Raw genomic sequence first — 23,082 nt, forward strand, 5'->3', positions numbered from 1 at the left:
AATTATATTTTGTCTGCTTTTTCCTTAATGCAACTGGTAGTGGAACATTTCAGAGTTCAGAGTAGTTTTTGCAAAGTTAAGAGGACCAAACCAATAAAAAACATTAAAATTTAGGACCATCTTGCCTAATTTTTCTGCACTTTGCTAAATATTCTTATTTATTATGCACATCTTGAAAGGCATATTTGTAAATATGTGATTTTTTAGACAATATGAATCCAGTTTCTAGTGATAATGTTATATTTGGGATGAAGGGGGATTTTGGAAACGCCAAAAATAGAGACTGCATTCCTGTTTCCTGTAAAGCAAATTTCATTGCTGCAATAAATACAGTGGAATTATTACAGAATTTGTATATGTACATCCTATTTTAAAAAATACATATTTTTTTGCAATTAAAACAATATCTAAGTTAACAGATATAAATTGATTATTATTCCTCATTAAATATTTCTCTTGAAACAAACATTGCAAGCATATTAGGGAATAAACTGTAAACATTTAACGATCTGGTTTCCCCAAACACTGCTTTTCACTGCTTGTGCAATACATGCAGAACACATTCATTCACTTAGGCAAGAGTTAACAATAGCCAAGGACCTGCCCTGGAGATAGACATGTTTTTTAGATATTTACTTTATATTATTAGAGAAAACAAAATTTATACTCACTCTCTTTGACTCTTGTTCATTAGAAATTCCAACATATTTGCTCAATACAATTAACAAAATTTAGATTTGTTTAGAATACTTGAGCGCACGAACGAAAATGAAATATTACTGACAGTGATGCATGTCGGTGTGAGTGGATATTTTTGCAAATTATTGCCAGTAGTGGTACATGATTGATTGAGTTGGTGTTTTAAGTCCACTTTATGCACAGTAAGGCTAATCGGGACTGGACCTACTGTTTAAAGTGGGATCCGAACCACTATATGCCTCCACCAGGTATCAAACCAGGTTACAAGGTGATGATGCTACCACTGGGGAGGCATCCTCTGAATTTTAATTGTTGAGTTGGTGTATAATATGAAGTAGGTTACATTTGTAAGTTTTCAGAGGTCTGTGGCCCATAGGCTTTGAGGAAAATAGCTTATTTCAACATGCAGGCCTAATCAAAAATGTTTAAGCGGGGAAAACCCTGGGGGGTAAAGGCGGTTAGGGGCGTGATGCTGATCACATCACCCCCACTCACGACCGGATCAGGAAAGTGTGGGGCGTTACCCCCACACCCCCTATACGCCTTCATGGCGTGGTGCTATGCACAGGGGAACACTTTACCTTTTTTACCAGAAATGAACTTGTCTTGCTTGTTGCATGCTCAGTGTCAGAAGTGTTCAAGTCAGATTGATTCTCACAGCTATTTTATTACTCCAGTTCCCCACAGCCTATTCCTTAAATATGGCATTTGTAGGTCATCTCGCCAGTGGCATATTTACAATTTTACTTGGAGAGGGCTTTATTTAGTGGTTAGTGCTGTCCACAAACTCCAGAATTGATTTTTATTTGTCTCTCAGGAATAACGCATTCAAATATTGTTTGTTGTCCACTGAGCCCAAGATTGTTTCTTTCTTCATTGTACCTTGAGGATACTTGCATTCAATACAAATTACAAGTTTTAGGAGGGAGCTGTGGCATTTCCAGGATGATTCTCTGAAATTACATACTGTATCCTAGGTGTTCTAACATACATAAATACACCTAGGCTACATTGAACTGAATTGTTGTTCCACCTTATGCACAGATAGGCTAATCAGTTTAAAATAAGATCCACTGTTCAATGTGCGTGCACTGGGTATTGAACCCAGGACCCCTAGATTTTAACATGATGATGTTACCACTGTGCCATCGGGAAGGACACTTGGGGTACAGTCACGGACACTGTCGGGTTGTAATGAATACATTGACTTTCAGTGGAATCATTACAACCCAGCAGTGTCCGTGACTGTACATGTAATGACAATTTGGATATCAGTACTAGTACAATGGAAATCGATTTTCTACTACATCGTCTTTCTAACCACTGGACTAGGTACACCCAAAGGCGAATTGTCCACCACCATTTTCATTCGGTCTGTATTACACAATGTGATGACAATGAATTGAAATAATGACGTCAATAAGCAGAGAAAAATGCCTGCTTCGAACCAACATAGATTCATTCCTTTACACAGCACAGTATGTAGAATAAAAAGTAATTAAAAGTACAGGCTAGGAAATCCTACTTTCAGACTCAACAGATTTGGCAAGTGGAACATGTTTTAATTTGCTACTGGCTTTTTGGCTTGATGCTGAGAGCAGCCAATCCAGAATTTATGTCAATTAGGTTGTAATATGAGCATGTTCCAATATACAGCTTAATTGGCGACTGCATAAACAGAATGTATCACTCGACAAACTTTTGAAGAGAGGAGGGAAATACGTTTGTAATAAATAGGGAAAAGGAGAATAACAGTGACACTCTTGAAAAATTGTAGATTAATTGCCATTTCATGCACAAACTATGTGGTGTGGTATTTGATTTATCATAGTGAGGTATTACAACCATACAAGACTTTCTCTTTAAATAAATGTCTAACAGTAATGTTTAAATTCTGCTTCTGGTTAAAACATGTGAAAGTTATTCAGTAATAACTAGTCGATTTAATTTGCCATTATCAGCACATGAAAACAGTAAATGTCTACAAGGCAGTCATATGAAATTCTTGTTGACTCCTGGTGATCACAAAATGCTTATTTTATGAGGGCAATGGTAACACCATCACCTTATAATAGTGGATTCCTGAGTGCGATACCCAGTGGAGGCACATGGTGGTTCGGATACCATCTTAAACTGTAGGTCAAGTCCTCATTAGCCTATCTGTGGATGAAGTAGACTTAAAAACAAAAACCCAAAGCTTATTTTATGGTTTACTTCAAAAGCCATGATTACAGTTCATAATTGAATAGACCATTGCCATATAAATTGTAATGAAAAATATGAGAAGACTTGAATCTTTTGCAAATGTGCTGTGTAACGAAAGGAATCAGTGCTGTGGCACATAATGTGTTAAACCAAAACAGGTAGCTCTGCAACAATTTGGTGCCTAGTTCAATGGTTGGAAAGTTCTAGTATGAATTCTAGCTCCGTGGAAGATGGGCTTACTTTCAGAAAGGTAACTGAGTTAGTTATTAACTTAACTAGTTATGTTAATGCATCACAAGTAACTTGTTACTTCCAAAGATGATACTGTTTAATATTGGAGTGAGAATCGTCTCTTTTTGTACTTTTATAGTACTTCTGGACCTTTACTTTATAATTTTTCATGCAGTTAAATATTGTTTCTGATATTTAAAATTTTAAACTTATTTGTTTAAAAATATGCTTACAGAAAAGAAAAAGAGAGTGAGCAGGAGTACAAAACAGGTCTTCTCAGGAGACAAAGGAATAAAGAATTACCTCTTAATACTACTATTAATTTTTAGTGCATATGTCAGCGGCTATGCTCACAACATTCATTTGATCGAACATGATTTACAACAGGTGAAAAAGTTCAACTCAAAAGTGTCTGCCTCATATGGAAAGAGTTGTGTTCCACCTCTTTCATTACATGAGACATTAAAACAAGGAGCTGTCACATATGGATGGAATCGGCACAGCTGTCTCTTTATACCATTCACAATAATGCATTAATTTTGTTCACGATTTTCTCTTTTACGTACATTATTGTTAATGCTACTGAAATTGTTTCTATACTAACCTCTTTACAAAATATTTTGGAATGCTTTCACATTTTCACCGATACTGAATGCTTCCACGTGTTATGTATGTAAGCACTTACTCAGTCATGCATGTAATATTGTCATCACATCAAACTAGGCTTGAAAAAAAAAAAAGTTTTATTTTTTGGATTTTTAATTTTTTGTAGTTTATAACACATGTGTCTTCTATCCTTCAGAAAATATCTCTTATTTTATATATATATATTTATATAGATATAACCATTTAATATTATTTCATCCACACTACAAAGGATAAATGGTATGACGTAAATGATAGTCAACTTAATTCCTGCACTCTTTCTCTTGTGTGACATAAAACCTAACCATACACGATGATGATTTTTGTTAACTTGGAGCAGGCAAACATACATTTTTGTGTTTCTCTTATAGATTGATGTTTGTTGACAAGATAAAAAAAAGTATTATGCACATTTGTCCTATCACAACTACCCACTGTGTTACAATCCGTAATCGAACGACTCCCATTCACTGAACCTGGAATCCTGCTTCTGAATACGTCGCTGGCAGACCTCAAAGTAACTATCATGAATTCTATACATTCCCGAGTTTGCCTGGAACATCAGTGTCTCCAAAATCCTCTCATTTTTAATCGCTTTGCTTGGTAGAACAATCTGCAAAGAAAAACATAGATAGTTTGTTATGTGGCATCTTGGTAAACATTTCGGAATGTTACAATGTTTCTGTTACATTACATATGCATAACTGTGATGTATGTATTACTTGCGGGCGGAACTTACCAACACAGACTTCTCAGTTTAGTACCTGAACCCAATATGGCCTACCTAAGGTTTACGATTGTTTCTAATGGTGTACAACGTCAGAAAGGTAAAACTAATTGCAAGATTCAAAAGAGGGAACATTTCTGGTCGTTTACTGAAAATTAGAGCCAATTCCAAACAATAACATGGGTGCAGTGAAGATTTTGTTAAAAAGTAACATTTAGGCCATATTGGGTACACAATCTATGTGAAAAAGTAACAAATGTCACATTTGGGCATGCCTTTCACGATATATTACTATATAGGCCATATTGAATACACCTTACGTAGTGTTCTTTTTTCCTTAATTAAAAACGGACTTTAGATTAAAGTCTAAACAAAGTACATTGTTGTAAAGTACAAATTATGAGCTATCATAATATGTACTAGAGAAATAAACACCTATCCCTTGGAAGATGCAGTAAGTAGTAACTTACCTATGCAATATTAGATCACGTAGAACACAATGTAATGATCCTGCGAGGTCATCACAATTATTTAGTTTCTGAGTGTATTATTTCATGTTAAGTGCTAATTCTGTCAACGTTATTCGTGTTAACCATTCATTGTAAATGGTGTTATGATCTATTGATAATAAGGTCAGGTGCTCTGTGTTACCATATTATGCTGAGTTGTAATGTTAATCAGGCCCTGCGTAGCCGCAAAGAATTTGTAATATTTATCTTATAATTGTATATTAACGTTAAGCACACGTTTAATATTATAATATGTATTTATTGTTTGTGCCTTGAGCACGTAATTCAATCTACTGCCGTAGAGATGGCATTGCCTGCTCTTGCTCGGTTCTACATAGTTCGCGTGAACCGAGGCTATATAACCGGCCGCGCAGCAGATTTTCTTTGGTTGGCTTTTAGGTCTGCTCACGATTAGATCTCTCATAAAAACTGACCTGGAAGAAAAGTAGCGAAAGAGAGGTTGGACACTGCCTACGGGCAAGAGAACCCACTCCACCTTCAGCTGAGAGAAGTCACCACTCTGCTTACGAGCAACAGATCCCACTCCGCTTGTTGGCGAGAGAGTATGACGGTCTAGTGTCATAATTCCTTTGTTGATAAAACGTAAGTCAGCTACAGTAAATTCTGATGGTTGTAGAACTGATCTAACCCATCGAGATTGCTCATCCATGGTGTGAACGCACACGAAACTCAGAGAAATTCACGATAGAGGGCAGCTGCTTAGGGGAATAACTTGATCCGGAAACTAGGGATACAAATTTAACCGCTAGAGGTCGCTCTTTATATTAATCTAAAAAAGGAGAGAAATACTAGTTGAATTAATAGTGAATATTATTAAATTTTTTGTAGAACTCTCAGTTTATTCATTGGGAACTTAACAGCCATCAAACATTTATTTTCAAAATTACGTGAATACTTTTAGTCTAATTATCACTCGATGAGGGACATTTTGACTAATCTTAAGGGAACAGTCGTGTTCGGAAACTCGGAGGCGGAAGGGATGGAAAAAATACATCAAAATATCTACGTCTTCAGGGAATATTCTAATGTTAAAATTCTTAAGGTGGGGTATAAGTAATTGATAATTGTACCTTCACACACGCACCTGTAGTAGATAGTAACAAGTGGATGTTAAATGATTTGCATGTGAAAGTGTGATGGAATTTGGATATGAAGAGTTTGGAGACTGCATGTGGCGGTGAAGAAACAATGAACGCACCGGAGGAAGATGGAGGGAAATGATGGTAGTTGACATAAGACCGGCACGAAACAGTTTTGGAGTTTTTGCAGAGTTGTTGTCGAAAAGCCTACACGAAAGTGAATTTGTCTGTACCCAGATGGGGATGCAGTTGGATTTTTGTCACAAGGAGCAGTGAGTAACAGCTGTGTGGACTGTGTGATGAAAAAACATGAGAGCTCGCCATGAGGTAAGGACATTGATTCCATCAAGTGCAGTGACGATCAAGACAAAGTAAAAGGATAAATAATTATAAAAAACGTAAACTGCACTTTAGGGTGAGAGGACCCACTCTGCTTGCTGCGTGAGGTTTCCTCCACTGGTGCTTACACCATGGGGCCCAAAGTGAATATTCCAGAACTGTTAACATTGCTCACGAGTGCAACACTAGTGTGAATGGTTATCATAAATATTAGTTGTTGTGTTAAACAGCTGGAAGCTCCCTTGCAAAGTAATTTGCCCCTTATAAAGTGAGGATTATTAAAGGACTGTGAAAGTAAAAGTGATGAACTTATGTGAAAACATGGACAGTGATAAATCAGGGAAGAATCTCTGAAGCAGATCTACGAGGGACATTCCGAAAGTAAGTTTCGTTATTTTTTTTCACAGGGAAGCTGTATTACAAAGTGAGAAAATACATTGCCAGAACAAAAGACCATCTTTCCTGAATTCACGACGGGAGGAGCGAGAGCAGAGGAGCGATGACGCATGCGCAGAGTGCCGAAGAATAGAAATAAGCAGCAGACCGACATGCCCGAGCTCATTTAAGTGCAAACTAGTATGGCAGAAAGACGTGTGCTGGAAACGTGGTCACAAATGGAAGTGCATGCTGTCGTGCGTTATGCAACACACAAAGCAAACTGAAGTCCGCAATTCGACGCGAAGTGACCAGGGCTCTTGAATCGAGGGGTTTTGTTCTTGGATGCAATACCCCACACAGCAAGGGTCACTACAGAACACATTTGTCATCTGAGATGGGAGAGATTGAATCACCCGGCCTACAGCCCCGACCTTGCCTCATCAGACTTCCACCTTTTTCCTGCGTTGAAGTCAGTACTGTCGGGACGTCAATTCGGAAGCAACGAAGAGGTGCAACAGGCTGTGAAGAACTTCCTTAAATCACTGGGCACAGATTTTTACCAGGAGGATTTTTTAAATTGATTGATTGATTGATTGATTTAGTTTATTTTACTTCGTGTTTTGTGCCTCTTGGCTAATTTGCGAAGATGGGGATGAGTGATGAAATTGATGAATGGACATTCACAAACAACCAAGCCCGACCGGGATTCGAACCCGGGACCCTTGGCGTCGCAGCACGATGTGCTAACCACTCGGCCACAGGGTCGGGCTTTTTTTAAATTGATTTCACGGTACCACAAATGTATCAATGTCTGTGACGACTATGTGGAAAAATAGCCAAAAGATTGTATTTTGTTATGACATTGTATTCTTCTGTTTGTAATAAAGATTCACAATGACGAAACTTACTTTCAGAACGTCCCTCGTACAAAAACAATCGATGTAGAGTCTGAATTTGCTTGCTGTAGGAACCAGGGAGAGCGAAAAGACTCATTGCAGTGTAGCCAGTGTCATAAAAATTTCCATTGGCACTGTGAAGGTAAAGAGATCACTAATGTAACTGAAGGTGAACTTTTGTGTCGGTCGTGTTTGTCAATGCCTGCCATAGCCTCAGATCCTGAGCCTAGTTTCTCTGCTCAAACTCCAGCAGCTCAAGGTTTACTAGAGTGGTTGATGAAGGATAAAGAGGAAAGAAAGCAAGAGCTGCAAGAACTTAAAACTCTAATACAGATTCAAGAAGAGAAAAGAGAACTTGAGAAGCGAGAATTTGAAGAGAAGAGAGAACTTGAGAAGCGAGAATTTGAAGAGAAAAGAGAACTTGACAAGCAAGAATTTGAAGAGAAAAGATAACTTGAGAAACGAGAATTTGAAGAGAAAAGAGAACTTGACAAGCAAGAATTTGAAGAGAAAAGAGAACTTGAGAAGTGAGAATTTGAAAGAAAAGAGAAATTGGGAAAAAGGAATCAGAAGGTAGAAGACAAGAAGACTTGGAAATGATTCGCAGCTTGGTGGAAATTCAAGAAGAGACGAGAAACCAAGAGAAGGATGAGGAAGATATAAAGTGTGGAGAAGAGTTACAGTCTCTATCTGGACAACTAGAGATTCTGAATTCTAGATCACAACAAATTGGCAAAATAACTGGGAAGTTAGATGAGCATGTTAGTGAAGCTGTCCAAAGAAAGATAGAACCTTTAATGGCTTGACAAAGTGAAATTAATAAACAAATCGGTTCTTACTTGGAGCTGGCCCAGCCTTTAGCTGTGAGAGAAAAGAATAGTGAACTTCATGAGGAGAGGGTGAGAAATATTGAAAACACAGTAGAATCGATTCAAGCTCTAGCACGGTTCCACCTAGTTCATGTGAACAGCACTAGAGGCGCTACTCTGAACTGAAGCTATATAACCGGCCATGCAGCAGATTTTCTGGAGTTGGCTTTCAGGTCTGCTCACGATAAGATCTCTCTTAAAAACTTCAACCTCTCTCGCCTGTAGGCGGAGTGCAACTTTTCTTCCAGGTCAGTTTTTTAAGAGAGAGAAACCATAGACGGTGTACCAAAATGGAAAGGAAGTGTCTGGTATGAACTTGCGAAGCAGAGGTAATAAAACCTTAGATGAGGAGACTGGGTTCGGAATAAACAAATATATGTAAAGCTGGTGTAACCTTTCCTTATCCCAGTAAGCCCTGAGATATTTATTGGAGTGTGTGTTCAACGACTCCATCCATCAAGTAACATCAATAAATATATTTCTATCTAGCTTTCTCTGCTGCTGCCATTTCTGTCTTCCGCTGTTTTTCTTCCTCAATCTTTTCGTTTTTCATGATGGTTGCGGTAAACGCGGTTTAAAATTACTTACGTGAAATTTAGAAGATTTCGTTTTTCTTTTCCTCTTTATCTTTCATCAACCACTAATATTTAGGATAACCGTTCACACTAGTGTTGTTGGGTGCCAATTAACTTTACCATATTCCTCGGGTGCCTATTACACCTACACTAGAACGTCTGCGGATGTGCAAACCAACTACCCATCATGCTAACTTTTTCTCCAGCAATGAGCCCACTTCACCTTCGGGTGAGAGAAGTAACCACTCCGCTTATTGGTGAGAGATTTCCTTCACTATACACCAGTGGGTGCAGTGAAGATTTTGTTAAAAAGTAACATTTAGACCATATTGGGTACTCAATCTACGTGAACATAGAAGCAACAAATGTCACATTTGGGCATGCCTTTCACGATATATTACTATGTAGGCCATATTGAATGCACCTTACATAGCGCTCTTTTTCCCTTCGTTAAAAACAGGACTTTACATTAAAGTCTAAACTAAGTACATTGTTGTAAAGTACAAATTATGAGCTACCATAATATGTACTAGAGATATAAGCACCTAACACTTGGAAGATGCAGTAAGTAATAACTTCCATATTAAATATTAGATCATCAACACAATCACGATGTTCAGCTATTTTGCTTCTTTGTCCTCCAGTTACTGCACTATAGGTAAACCCAACAGGTTCAATTACGTCATTCGGACAGTCTCAATGACACACTTGGGTCATCTGTTGAATTAACCTTGTAAGTACTTGGAAACAGGAAATAGGCCAAATTGGGTTCAGGTGCTTTACATATCAAGTCAATTTGTTATATGGTAACGGATTTGGAGAGCCAAATGTGCAACAATAAGGCATTTTGTTTATTTGGTTTAGTGTTACTGAATTTGAACAAAACTGCTTCGATAAATTAGGTTAAACAATTTCAAAAATATTCATGTCTATCCCAATAAACATATTACGTAAGAATTTGCAAGTAGGTTTGTAAAAATTCTTATCGTAGTCTCTTCGTAATTTCTGTGCTTCAACTGTGAATTGTACACATGAACTTAATATTAATAATACTCTTAACTACAGCTCTATGCTGGGGGAAAACTATGCACTGCTGATGTCTCCAGTGTTTTAAAGGAAAAGTTCCAACAGACAGAAGAAAGAAGGGAATAAAGAATTAAATAGAATGAAAAACATAAAAAGCATGTTAATAACAAGATAAAATGACATGTGACTTCTCTTGCTTCCGAATTTTCAAACCGAGCTTGGTCCTTCTTCAGGGTGAAGGATTAAAACATGGCTAAAATATATTTAAAAAACATGTTGTCCTTATTATGTTTGAATTTAGTTTTTGTTTTTAAGTCCACTTTATGCACAGAAAGGCTAATCGGGACTGGGCCTACAGTTCAAATGAGATCCCAACAACTATAAATAAATAAAGGGAGAACCACCGAAAAATACCCTCCACCACCCGCATACATTCGGAGGTATGCGCTTTGTCCCGGTGCCTTAAATTATACCGGAATGCAAGTTACACAAAATATTTACTGAATTCCCCCGTTTATCTTTGTTCTTTATCCTTTATTTGTTTTTTTTCTTTTTTCTTTACATGATGGTATGATTTAATATCATACCAGAAAAAGGACCAATGTTTATTCAGAGACCAGAAAAATAATTGGTTTACATATAAAAGTGTTAGTAGGGTTAAAATGTTATTGTGTTAGATCTACAATTATTAATTTTAAGATCTTAAAGTTAGAGAGAACAGGTTAGTAAGTGTAACGTTAATAATAGTGTAAAGTACATGAAATGGGATAAAATGGTCTGAACAACTATATGCCTCCAATGGGTATCAAACCTGGAATCCCTTGATTACAAGGCGATGAAGTTACCATCCTTATCACGTTGCTGAAACAGTCAGCCAGTCCTTCGAAGCTGGTATATTTCTGAGGTAGCTGGAAAGACTAGCTGATCACTTTAGCCACATGACAAGGAGAAAGTTTTTAAAAATTTTTAATCATGCTTTAACCCTTTCCCCACACATTATTTTCTCCCATCCCTAAAGAAGAATCGAGCTTGGTCCAAAACTTTGGAAGACAAAACAATGTACAAGTGATTTTTTTCTGGTTTTCAATTTGTTGCTGACAAGTGGCTTGAAAAAGAAGCACCTTTTTAAATAAAAAGCAAGGAAACTATACAGTACAGGATGATTAAAAAAAATAGTTACTACAAAAATAAATGCAAGAAAGAGTACCTGGCTTGCATTTGATTTTTGCAACATCCACATCCTCAAAATAGCCAATAGAGTTTTGGATTTTTGTGTGTTGAACACCCATGAGAGAAGAAAATGCCAGCAAGTTCAGAGCAGAAGGAAAAAGTATTTAATGGGACAAAGACCTACGACGTTGGCGTTTACGTTTGGTGGTTTTAGATGTGAAAGGTAACATTCCAAACTAGAAAAGGAAAAGAATCAACTCAGAGGCAAAACGAACAAAGAAAAGATAAAAAGAAACAAAAAAAAGTAAGCAAATCCAGCATGCATTATTTAATATATATTTTTTTTTTTAAAAAAATCATGAAATGTAAAGATCAAACCCATTACAATATGAATCGAATTTGAAATATTTGCAGTTTTACCCTGCAAGTCTGCTTGCATCGACATTTTGGATTACAGCTATGCAGTAGTTGATTCCCACTTTTCTGCACATTTAACCAAACTGCTGTGGTTCAAATTTTGGACTGATTTCTTCACTGGGTAAAAATGTTTACTTGTAATAAACTGTTAAAAAAGGCATTGCTGTATTAAGGAAAGAAAGTAATTCCGTTGTATATTTTTTCAATTTTTTATTTTTGTTACTTAGCTTTGCTTTCCTGTCACTTTTGGCTAATCGTGATGACAAGGATGAATGATGATTAAATGAAATTGACGAAGGAACACTCACAAAGAACACCCATGCCAAGGCTGGTCTTGGTACTTCAGCTTAGGTGGTGAGATCGAAAGTCAGCAACATAACATGCTTGGCGACCGAACTGGCTAAATTCAGTTGTACTTGAGTCAATATCAGCTATTGATATTAACATGAACATATTTATGCAGAAATTTTCAGAGAAATATGCAGGCTTGACCAGGACTCGAACCCTCTCTGGCATATAGCTGTAACCACTGAGCTACTGAGCCGGCCTGGCCTCGCCTGATTTTTTGCTATCGCTGTTTTACTTGCATGGCATTGTCTCTGCCAGTGCTACCACAACGTGATCTGTTGCCTTTAAAACACAGTAGACTTCGACGTTGCTTGGCCCCGTTGCAGTCACACTGGCAGAGACGATTCAACACAGGTAAAACAGCAATAGCGAAAAATCAGGCAAGGCCAGACCAGCTCGGTAGCTCAGTGGTTAGAGCAATGGCATAGTATGCCAGAGACCAGGGTTCAATTCCTGGTTGAGCCTGCATTTTTCGCTGAAAATTTCTACGTAGTACATCTCCTGTGTGTGCCTAATCTTCAATAATGAACATATTTGTATCAACCATTGATCTGATGTTACCATCCAATGAGTTAGAATACAAAAGTGAGTCCGAGGGACTTTCAGTAAAAGAAATTTGTATGACCTTTCACTATAGTGTTAGTATTAAGATCATTTGTTAATTATAACATGAATCCTTGTGAATAATAAAGACAATTACATTGTGAAAAAAGAACAATATTTCTAACATTAATGATATCTTAATCAGATTTGTAATTAACATTGTAAATACATTAATTTCCTGGTTCCATTGTCAAGATAAATGGTCAGAAAATTAGGCATTAGCCTAAATGTAGACTTTCTGTAAATTTCGCACACACACACATGCACAACAGCATATTTATGGTCATGCTAATAACACACATGAATTAATTGTGTTTTTTTTTTAAGAAATACTAAAGAAGTATAAATTGTACCACAACTCTGTACAACAGTGTGAGAAGTGAGCTTGAATATGTCTCCATTACATGGTCACTAACGTACAAATCATATGAAAATACCATGGAGAGAATACGGAGGAAATTCTTGAGATATTTATATTTTGTAAAACATAGTAAGCCATAACAACAAAAAAAAATTTCAGAAACTGAAATGTAATAGGATGAATATTCTATATCAGTTATACTTACATAAAACTATACTGTCGATCCCCGGCTGGTTCAAATCCGGGAACTTTTCTAACGATGGAAGCGGCCCCGGCGCCCACCCAGCATCGAATAACATGGGTACCTGGGGGAAACCCTGGGGGGTAAAGGCGGTCAGGGGCGTGATGCTGATCACATCACCCCCACTCACGACCGGATCAAGAAAGTGTGGGGCGTTACCCCCACACCCCCTATATGCCTTCATGGCGTGATGCTATGCACAGGGGAACACTTTACTTTTACTTTTTGTATATTACACAACAGTTATTTCTTCAGCCACTGCAAATCATTATGAGTAAAAATAATTTACACTGTCCAAACTTATTAATACCCAAAACTCAGAAATATAAGAATAGTCCATTAAGAAGAATATGTGATTTGTATAATACGCTTATGAACAAATATCAGATTTTAGACTTCTCATCGTGATTCAAAACATAAAAAAAGTTCATGGAATATATACACCAATACATGTGTGTGTGTCTGCCTTATGTAACTTGAGTGTTACCTCTCTTCAGGGCAGGAATTAAATAAATTAAGAAAGTGAGTTCTAACTCAGAAGTTCCATATGGCTCAATTAAACCAAACTTTATAACCAACCTTCATCCTCTTTTTTTAGTTTTTTTTTTATCATGCCGTAATAGATATACGCTTTTTAAACAGTTTAATACCATTGAATCCATTGAAGAAATCAATTCTGAAAAAGAAGCATCGGGTGAAAGATACCTTTGTTCAAAGTGTTTTTTGATGCCTTGGCGAGTTCATCTCTGTATCTTTAATATAAGTCCTACGATTTGATTTGAAAGACCTATCAGGGGTTGTCACTATATTAAATAAATAACCTCTAACAACTAACTAAATCATTCTAATTCTATAACAAAGAAAAAAGAACAGCAGTGACAGATTGATTCAAAACAAACTAAGAATAAACTATCATATATGAACATGTTTTAGCATAGGATGAATGCGATAAAATTAATTAATATGAAAACCATTATTCTGTATAAAATTTCATGGTTAGTTATTTGGGGTACGTGCAGAACAAAACTGACAAATATTAAGTACAAAAACCAAAGTTTCTTAATTTGCTAACAAGAACAAATAATTTGTGCAAATAGAGTGCCATAGTAGAAGTAGCATCAGCTGCAATTTACAATATAGATGCAAAATGCATTTATTTTTTAATTTACAATTTACCTTTATAAGTTCCTGTGGTGTTATTCTGTATAGCTTTAAGTCACGTGCAAGCCTCTCCATGATGCAGCGGAATTCGACTTTTGCGTCCACTTTGCTCGAGGTTTTTGTTTTTATCCTATGCCTCGCCCACATTAACATTGCTTCAAACTTTCGGATTTCTGGGATTTCTAAATTTCGACACATGATCATTTGCACCATTGACTCGGAAAGATTTAGAAAGTCCTGATTCTGGAACAACTGGAAAAGAAATAACGCTTGAGCATGTACATGTGAAAGATATCATTGAACGAGAAAATGTGCTCAGATTAGTTTAAACTGAAAACTTGAAATTTGGAACACGTACAGAGGGGACTCGAATATGTTTCATATTACACTGGAGAAATTAGGTTTCTGGCTTTTCAATTGTGAAATAAAACCTACATTAACAAGAGAAATAACTAGGGCTGAGCCGATGCCAATGTAACAGCCGATACCTGTAACGTCGGTATCGGAAAGTATCGGTTGGATTTCATCTGCTAATACCAGTTGATACTGTTCCGACACATTCGTCTTTCATAGGGTTCGCAAAAATGCCACACAACATTTTTGCAGTCTAATTATCCTTGAAATTATACAGAATTCAAACTTTATTTTGCACAAAAAACTGTAATTTTGATTACATATCATCTATTTTAATACTCTGACGTAATACTTGAATATTCTAAAGCAAATTTCTTGGTAAAGTCATGAAAATAATTGGAGAATAATATTAACATACCAATATTAACACTGTAACGACGGACGGGTCTTTTAGGCCCGGTTTCAATTTTTATACCTGTCTAATTTTTTAATGCTGCAAATTAATGTGTTCTCCTTCCGTGACTTTTCGTCAATTTCGAAGGCCTTTGAAATCATTTATTGTAATCTTTGGTTATTTTTTATGTTTGGTCAGAAAATGTATTACTCGCGTTGCAGACGGACGGGTCATTTAGGCCCGATTTTAATTTTTAAAAATATAGGTCTATTTTTCTACTGCAGAAATATCCCTCTTTGCCTCTGTAACTTTTCAAGGATAGTCACAACCTTGAAAAGCGTATTCCTGGTCCCCTTGGCTGAGTGGTTAGCACATCGCACTGTGATGTCAATGGTCCCGGGTTCGAATCCCCCTCGGCAATTTTCTTTGTAAATGTCCATTCATCAATTTCATCACTGATCCCCATCTTCGCAAATTAGCCAAGAGGCACAAACCGCGAAGTAAAATAAAATAAATAAATCAATTGAAATTCTATACAGTACCCTTTGCCTGTTCAGTTTACCCAGCAAAAGCAAATAACCTAAGTTGCAGACGGATACTGCAGAAAATGTTTCTTTTTGGTTGTCGACAATAGTCTGCATAACTATTGTTGGTTATTTCAGTTTGTTGGTTTCAAAACACAGGTGCCGCAATTTTCCAGAACTTTCTGAACGAATCTGCATGCACACTTTGTTTGGTGCAGAGCATCTGTGTAGTTTGGACGACGAATTTGTTCGTTCTCACGAGTTCTTGTGTATAATTGAAGAAATACAATGGCTCGCGTACCAAATACACGAAAGCTTAGGTCTCGTGTCTCGTCTCCAGGTAAGCTCGAGCCTATAAGAGATGTATTCGAGACTTGGACTGTTTACCTCCGAGAAACGTACATTCCTGATGGCATCATGACTGTATATGAACAACTGGTCAATTTTAGATAGCAATGCCCTTTTATACAGTGCATGCCGTCGAAATCTGCTAAATACGGAATCAAGCTGTGGCTGATTTGTGATTCTCAAACAGCTTCTGTTTTGAAGGCTCAAATCTACAAAGGAAAGGAAGCTGGAGTTAATAGGGAGAAAAATCAAGTAGAGAGAGTAGTGAAGGACTTAGTGAAGGAAATCGAAGGTAGTGGAAGAAACATCACGTGCGATAATTTCTTCACCAGTGTATTTCTTGCAAGGGATCTACTTGCCAAGAAACTTACTCTGGTCGGCACGATGCGAAATAACAGAGAGCTGCTGCCAGAGTTTACTGCCACAAAGCAGCGAGTGTGTTGCTCCACTTTGTTTGGATTTCAAGATGATCTGATGATAGCATCATATTGCCCCAAGAAGAACAAGGTGGTGATTCTACTTTCTAAGTTCCATGAACAGCCGAAAATCGACGCTTCCACAGCACAGCAAAAGCCTGATGTTATAATTACTTACAATAAAACAAAATTTGGTGTTGACCAAATGGTGCGAAACTACAGTGTGAAACGAAAACCTCGGAGATGGACAATGGTTATATTTCATGACATGATCGACTTCAGTGCACTAAATGCATTTGTTTTGTACCAAACAGTACATCCGTAAGAATTGGGAGCTAAATCGGGTAGACGTAGAAGGTTCTTGCAGTACCTGGGAAAGGAGCTCAGTGGCAAACTAGTAATGGACGAGCAAACCAACGGGTGTTCAAATGAAGAGCAAGGTGTACAGAAGCAATCCAGAAGGAGGTGTTATATTTGTCAATCAAAAATCGATCTGAAAACAAGGACAGTGTGCTCGAAATGTATGCAAACGTTTGTACTCAGCATTCACGTGTTCTACAGGGAGTCCATAAATTCCTGCAAAAAACTAAAACTCTATAACTTGAAAACTATTAAGTTTATTAACCAAATATTTTGTGTGTACATACAGCAAGGTTCAAAGTTTATTTCCTGCTTGTTAGGTTCATCGCCAAACCTCCAATTGTGCACCATTCTCGTCCAAACACTGTTGCAGTCTTTTCGTGAAACCGAAAATTGCGTGCTGACGGCGCTCTCCAAGGATATTCAGAATCACATCTCTTATTTTTTTTCTTTTAGGTAATCCAGATTAGCTGGTTTCTGTGAATACTCCTCGGTCTTTACATGTCCCCACAACCAATAATCGCAAGGAGACAAGTCTGGTGATCTTGCAGGCCAAGGTGTGGGCCCTCTTCAGCCAATCCATCTACCTTGAAATTGTTCGTTAAGAAACTGCCGAACTTGTAGGGCCAGGCCTTCACCTTCTTGCGTACGATCATGTGTAATGTTGACTTCGATATTCCCAGTTCCAGTGATCTTCGTTTCAGCGATTTCATTGGACTCCGATGCACGCTGTCCTGCACTGACTGAATCACATCGTCACTCGATCCTGTCCTTCCACTGCGTGGCAAATCTGACACACTTCTCGTTGCCTTGAACTTTTCATACCATCTCTTGATACTTGAATTTGCTGGGGGTGCTTTCCCATATGTTTTCTGGAACTTTCTGTGCACTGAAACACAAGATTTTAACTCTGCAAACCACAGAACACACTGTGCCTTTTCCTGGATGGACGCCATCTTAAGTCACATGATCACGTCATTACCAGTGCAAGCGTCACTAAGCAGTGTGGCCAGAACAAAACTTTAAACTTCCACCCTTCTCACCCAAAAAATGTGTATTGTTAAACGCAACAGCTAAAAAGTTATAGAGTTTTAGTTTTTTGCAGGACTTTATGGACTCCCTGTATATAACACATGTTAATTGAAGTTGTAAGTTATTCTTGACAAAAAGTAGATAATAAAAATATGTAAATTCTTACAAATCATTACTGATAACTGGACGTATGATAAAAATGTTCCAAATGTAAGAAAACTATTACAATCAAAACTCAAGGGTTTCTTTATAACATATGTTATTCAATGTTTACATTTCTTTTGTAAATCATGTTACATATTAGAAACATGTAAATGGTTAAATGTCATTAATAAATAACCTGAAACATTATTTTCAGTCATTGATATCAATTAGAAAATTTGAACGCCTGAAAAAAATGTATAATATTTCCCCGGGTCGAATAGACCCGATCCGACAATAACGTATAGTCATTGTAGCAGTCGTTATAGTGTTAATCAATATTTTGACCAAATTTTAATTATTGCAATTTTCAAGTATCGGTATCGGTGGGAATCGGTAAGGTAAGAGTATCGGTATCAGTTCAAATTGGTTATCGGCTCAGCCCTAGAAATAACCAATAATTATGATTCATTAATACTTTTGATTTTGTGTTCAACATGAACTGCCATTTCGAACTTGCTCATTGACTATCTTTATTTTAATTCACCTTTGTGCCACGTTTGGCTAATTTGCGCAAATGGGGATGAGTTATGATATGATGAAATTGATGAATGGACACTCACAAACAGCCATACCCTGGCCAGGATTCAAACCCGGGACCCCTGGCATCGCAGCGTGATGTGCTAACAACCACTCTGCCACGGGGGCCGGCATTTCAAACTTTCATAAGATCCTAATCATAAAGATGAAAAACTCTGGACACTGTTAAGGTTTCGTGTGAAAACAGCAGACAATATCCTAATTATTATTCTAAGGCAGTTGGCTAGTTGTTTGCCTTTATAGACAATGCATATTAATATTTTAGTGTATGTTGTACATCAGCGTACAGGAATTTAATCATTCATTCAATCATTAGTACATTTATCCCTTGTCCAAAAACTGATTATTCCCAGCAAACTGAAGTCAAGTCTAACTACACTTTACTCTTGTTCCGCATGTATAGTTGTGAAGTTGGTGAAATTCCCTGACATTTCCAGTCCATTTTTTTTCAGGCATGTTAATTGTCGTGATTTTTGCTTTTGAACCTTGTGTTTTTCAATTAAAATTACAGGTCCTCTTTCAAAGCAAATTTCATTCTACACTCACAAATTACGTAAACTTACAATTGGCATCAAACGTGTTGGGGGCTACAATCACTTGTGTCTAGCCTTCAGGCTAAGATAACAGAGGTACATTATTTCACCATAACACATTTCCCTAATAAAAAAAAAACAAAAGAAAATACAGTGCGTTTCTAAAGTCCCCGAACTCAGACTTTAACAATTAATTGTTGATCAACCAAGCAATTTTTTTTAGAAACTGTTGCTTGTGATTGTTTGTTGGTGTTGTTGGAACATACAAATCAAAACTAGCCGACAATGAACAACGATGCATGCGCAGTAGGCAGCAAGAATGAAAGCCAGATGTCCAGTTGAAAATGCGCACAAATTCAGTTCACCATGAGTCTCACACGGGAGCAGAGGGTTGCTATTTTGGAAGCTTGCTTTCAAGTTAAATCATACGAACGCTGTATAGAGATCTTTCATAGGAGATATCCCAACGCTCCTTCACCTGGAAAGACAACAGTGTATGATTTAATAAAAAGGTTTATCGAAACAAGAAACATTGCAGATAAGCCAAGGAGCGGACGACCATCAATTTTCACAGAAGACTTTCTTGTGAATGTTGGTGAAAAATTGCAGAACTCCCCTAGGAAATCTCTGAGGCAGCTTTCACAAGAGGTAGGAAAATCTTGTCACATTGCTGCAAAACATCTGAAGTTCCGAGCATACAAGGTGCGAGTAGTTCAAGAGCTACGCCCGTTGGATTTCGAGAAACGCAGAAATTATTGTCAGTGGTTCAACAGATTTACGCAGAACAATGTGGTCAACAAACTGAACAAAACATTTTTCAGTGATGAGGCCTGGTTCCATTTGTGTGGATACGTGAATAGTCAGAATGCTCAGATATGGGCTACGGAAAATCCTCATGCATCCACAAGAAAGTCTTATGTGAAAATTGATGGTCATCCGCTGACGATGAATTCGTGCGCATCTTCAACTGGACATCTGGCTTTCACTCTTGCTGCCTACTGTGCATGCATCGTTGTTCATTGTTGTCTAGTGTTGATTTGTATGTTCCAACAACACAAACAAATGATCACAAGCAACAGTTTCTAAAAAAATTGCATTGTTGCTCAACAATGAATTTTTAAAGTCAGAGTTCGAGGACTTTAGAAATGCACTGTAGTTCATAAACAACATAGGTACTTTAGTATTATATGGACTACCTCATTTGTCTATGTGACGAGGAATGCTAACATGTTTAGGTTAGGTTCCATTAGCATAAATACATCCTAAATAATAATTTTTCATTGCATTTATGCTAATGGAATGTAACCTAACAGGCCTAACCTAACCTCGCATGCATTTCTCATCACGTAGACAAATGAGGTAGTCCATATAATACTAAAGTATTACAACATAATCTTCATAAACCACATAAAAATTTTCATTTTAAGGTGGATTTGCCATACAATTTCTATGTGCAAAAAAAAATTCTCCAGATGCTGTGCACTTATAAATGTAAACAAAAAAGCAGGATTTTCTACGACACTATATTCACATTCTCCACTATTAATGTGCTTATTAATATTATGCAGAACCAACAGATAAGTCAGGCTATTAACACCAGCCTGCATGGGTTTGGATGACTTGCAGATGACTGTTGTCTCTGAATAATGTCAGCATGCTGATTACAAAAATGAAATTATTTTTACCCATCACGTCTAGTTTATTTCAGAAAATAGCAATATTTCACAATAAAATGTGTAGTTTCATTTCCTCAATAGATGGCTCTGCTTAGATGGTGGTAAAATATTGGTTTTCTACAATGCAAATCCTCCAATTTTCAACGATAAATGCAAATAGAATAGTAAGCATTTAATCCATCTTCTATCTTCACGAGACACATTGACATGAAAATTGTAAACTTTGATTACGTAAGTTCAATTTTTGAAATTCCTCATAAAAATTTCCTTCACAAAAGGTCCAAAACTCAATGTTATGATGTAGTGGGTTGATTGAACTTACTGACATGGAGAAAAATCCTGACCTAGGAAAAAATTCTGATGTGATGGGAAGAAATTTATGTCATGTCCTTCATCAGCATTCAAAATACTTACAAAATTACTTATTTGTTTGCAAACAACTAAAATTTTCTTTGTTTAAAATTTATTATGTTGCCTTCTGTAATAGGTGTCATGGAATAGTGAATATGAGAATTTTATTTGTGAAATATCCTGATGTGATGGGGGAAAATGGATCTCATGTTTGTAATCAGCGTTCAAAATACTTTCAGAATCACCGATTGGTTTGTAAACAACCGAAATTTCCCTTGATTAAATTTATTCTGTTGCTTTCTCTAATAGGTGTAATGTAATGGTGAATATGAGAATTTTGGTTATGAAATTGTGAAAAATTCTGACGTGATGGGAAAAAATGGATGTCATTTCTGTGATCAGCATTCAAAATACTTCCAGAATCACCTATTGATTTGAAATCATCCGAATTTTTTCCCGAAAATGCAGGGCTGTGTAATCATTTTACTAGTGTTATAATCTTGCTAACAACATTTATTTTCTTGCTACACAAAAATGGAAATGCCAACAAGACCAAGATCTGTAAATGAATAGAGGATAACCTCTTCTTCAGGAACCTTTCTGGTAATTATGATCATATTGTCAACCTACTTTAGTTATCAATCAGTGTATCTGGACTACAACTTTTACTTTGTTATTCTTTCTGAACACTAGAGTCGTTTTCACGTTCAGAAGACACAATGGGCTCTTATGGGCAATGCTTTTCTTATGGGAAATACGAGCGCGCTGTTGTGAAATTTCTGGATTTACAAATTTAGCTTAAGTAAAATCGGTACCTGCAGTTTTGCAGGATATTTTGTAGAGAATACGATGGTGAACACAAAAAACTGGTAACTTGCTTACATAATTTTAGATAAATTAAAAATGCAAATTTTCTGTGAAAACACAATTTTTACATTGTTTTCATTCCTAACGTTGAAACATGCCATAAAATTGAAGCATTCATTATTAAAAAAATTGACACAGTTTTTTAATTGTTATAGGTGACGGTGGTACTCAGAATTTATCAATACTGTAAAGCATATTTGCATTAAAAAATATTCAAATAAAGTATGTGGCGATTTTTTATATTCGTGCAGTAGAAAATGTCGTCACTGGCCATTTTTTGTTCTGTAATTCCAAGTAAAAACTTCCAGCGACAAAGTTGTGGAGAAAATAATGAAATTATTTTTTATAACCAATCAAAGGTTCCCAGAAATATTACTTCCATGCATTTGGAGTTTCTTTTTAACCCAAACCGCACGCGAAGTAAGGAGACGTTGTCTGGCCATCTTGAGCTGGCTCACCGCAGCATTCCGGCTAATCACCACCAAGTTTTCGAGTTGTTATTTTATTTTCATTCAGTAAAAATATGAACTTCATGCAGTTTGTTATAATAGAATTGAAATTACTTAAATTTAATAATTGACAATTATTTCCAATGCTGCTGTCGCAAATACACGTTGTTTTTGTTTACATTACTGTCGACATTAATACTGAAATGAAGATCACCTTTCAGTTTCCAACGTACACATAAATTCATAGACACCATATTAACATTTGAAAGGCTTTCCAACACGTGACAAAATATGGGGCTTCAAGATAGAAATATGACATGCCTTGCTTGAGTCATTCACGTCTTATCAGTTCACGTGGGCCATAACTCATTTGTTTGTTTGGGTTGCAACTTGAATCTAACCCATGTGCCAGGTTCCCCTTACTTGAGTGAGAGATCTGTTTTGGTCTGTTTAGACTTTTTTCCTCTCTCAAAAAAGTGTTTTCAGTTGTGTGAGCGCTCAGTGATTTTTACTTTTTTAAGTGATTTCTGAAGTGTC

The 23,082-nt window shown here is 36.8% G+C and overlaps 1 protein-coding gene across 1 annotated transcript in view; it reads right to left on the reverse strand.

Annotated features, from left to right (window-relative positions):
- Positions 1–2,212: 2,212 nt before the first annotated feature.
- Positions 2,213–23,082, reverse strand: part of rsh (Rap GTPase activating protein radish) — a 666,322-nt gene continuing 645,452 nt past the window's right edge. The window contains exons 15-16 of the mRNA XM_083113954.1: positions 14,516–14,752; positions 2,213–4,393 (exon numbers count right to left, since the gene is read on the reverse strand). Of these exons, the coding sequence (XP_082970080.1) occupies positions 4,220–4,393; positions 14,516–14,752 (411 nt within the window). The 3' untranslated portion in view covers positions 2,213–4,219. The remainder of the gene's footprint in view (positions 4,394–14,515; positions 14,753–23,082) is intronic.

This window comes from Lepisma saccharinum, chromosome 28 (genome assembly GCF_977018435.1).
Source record: "Lepisma saccharinum chromosome 28, izLepSacc3.1, whole genome shotgun sequence".
Classification (NCBI taxonomy): domain Eukaryota; kingdom Metazoa; phylum Arthropoda; class Insecta; order Zygentoma; family Lepismatidae; genus Lepisma; species Lepisma saccharinum.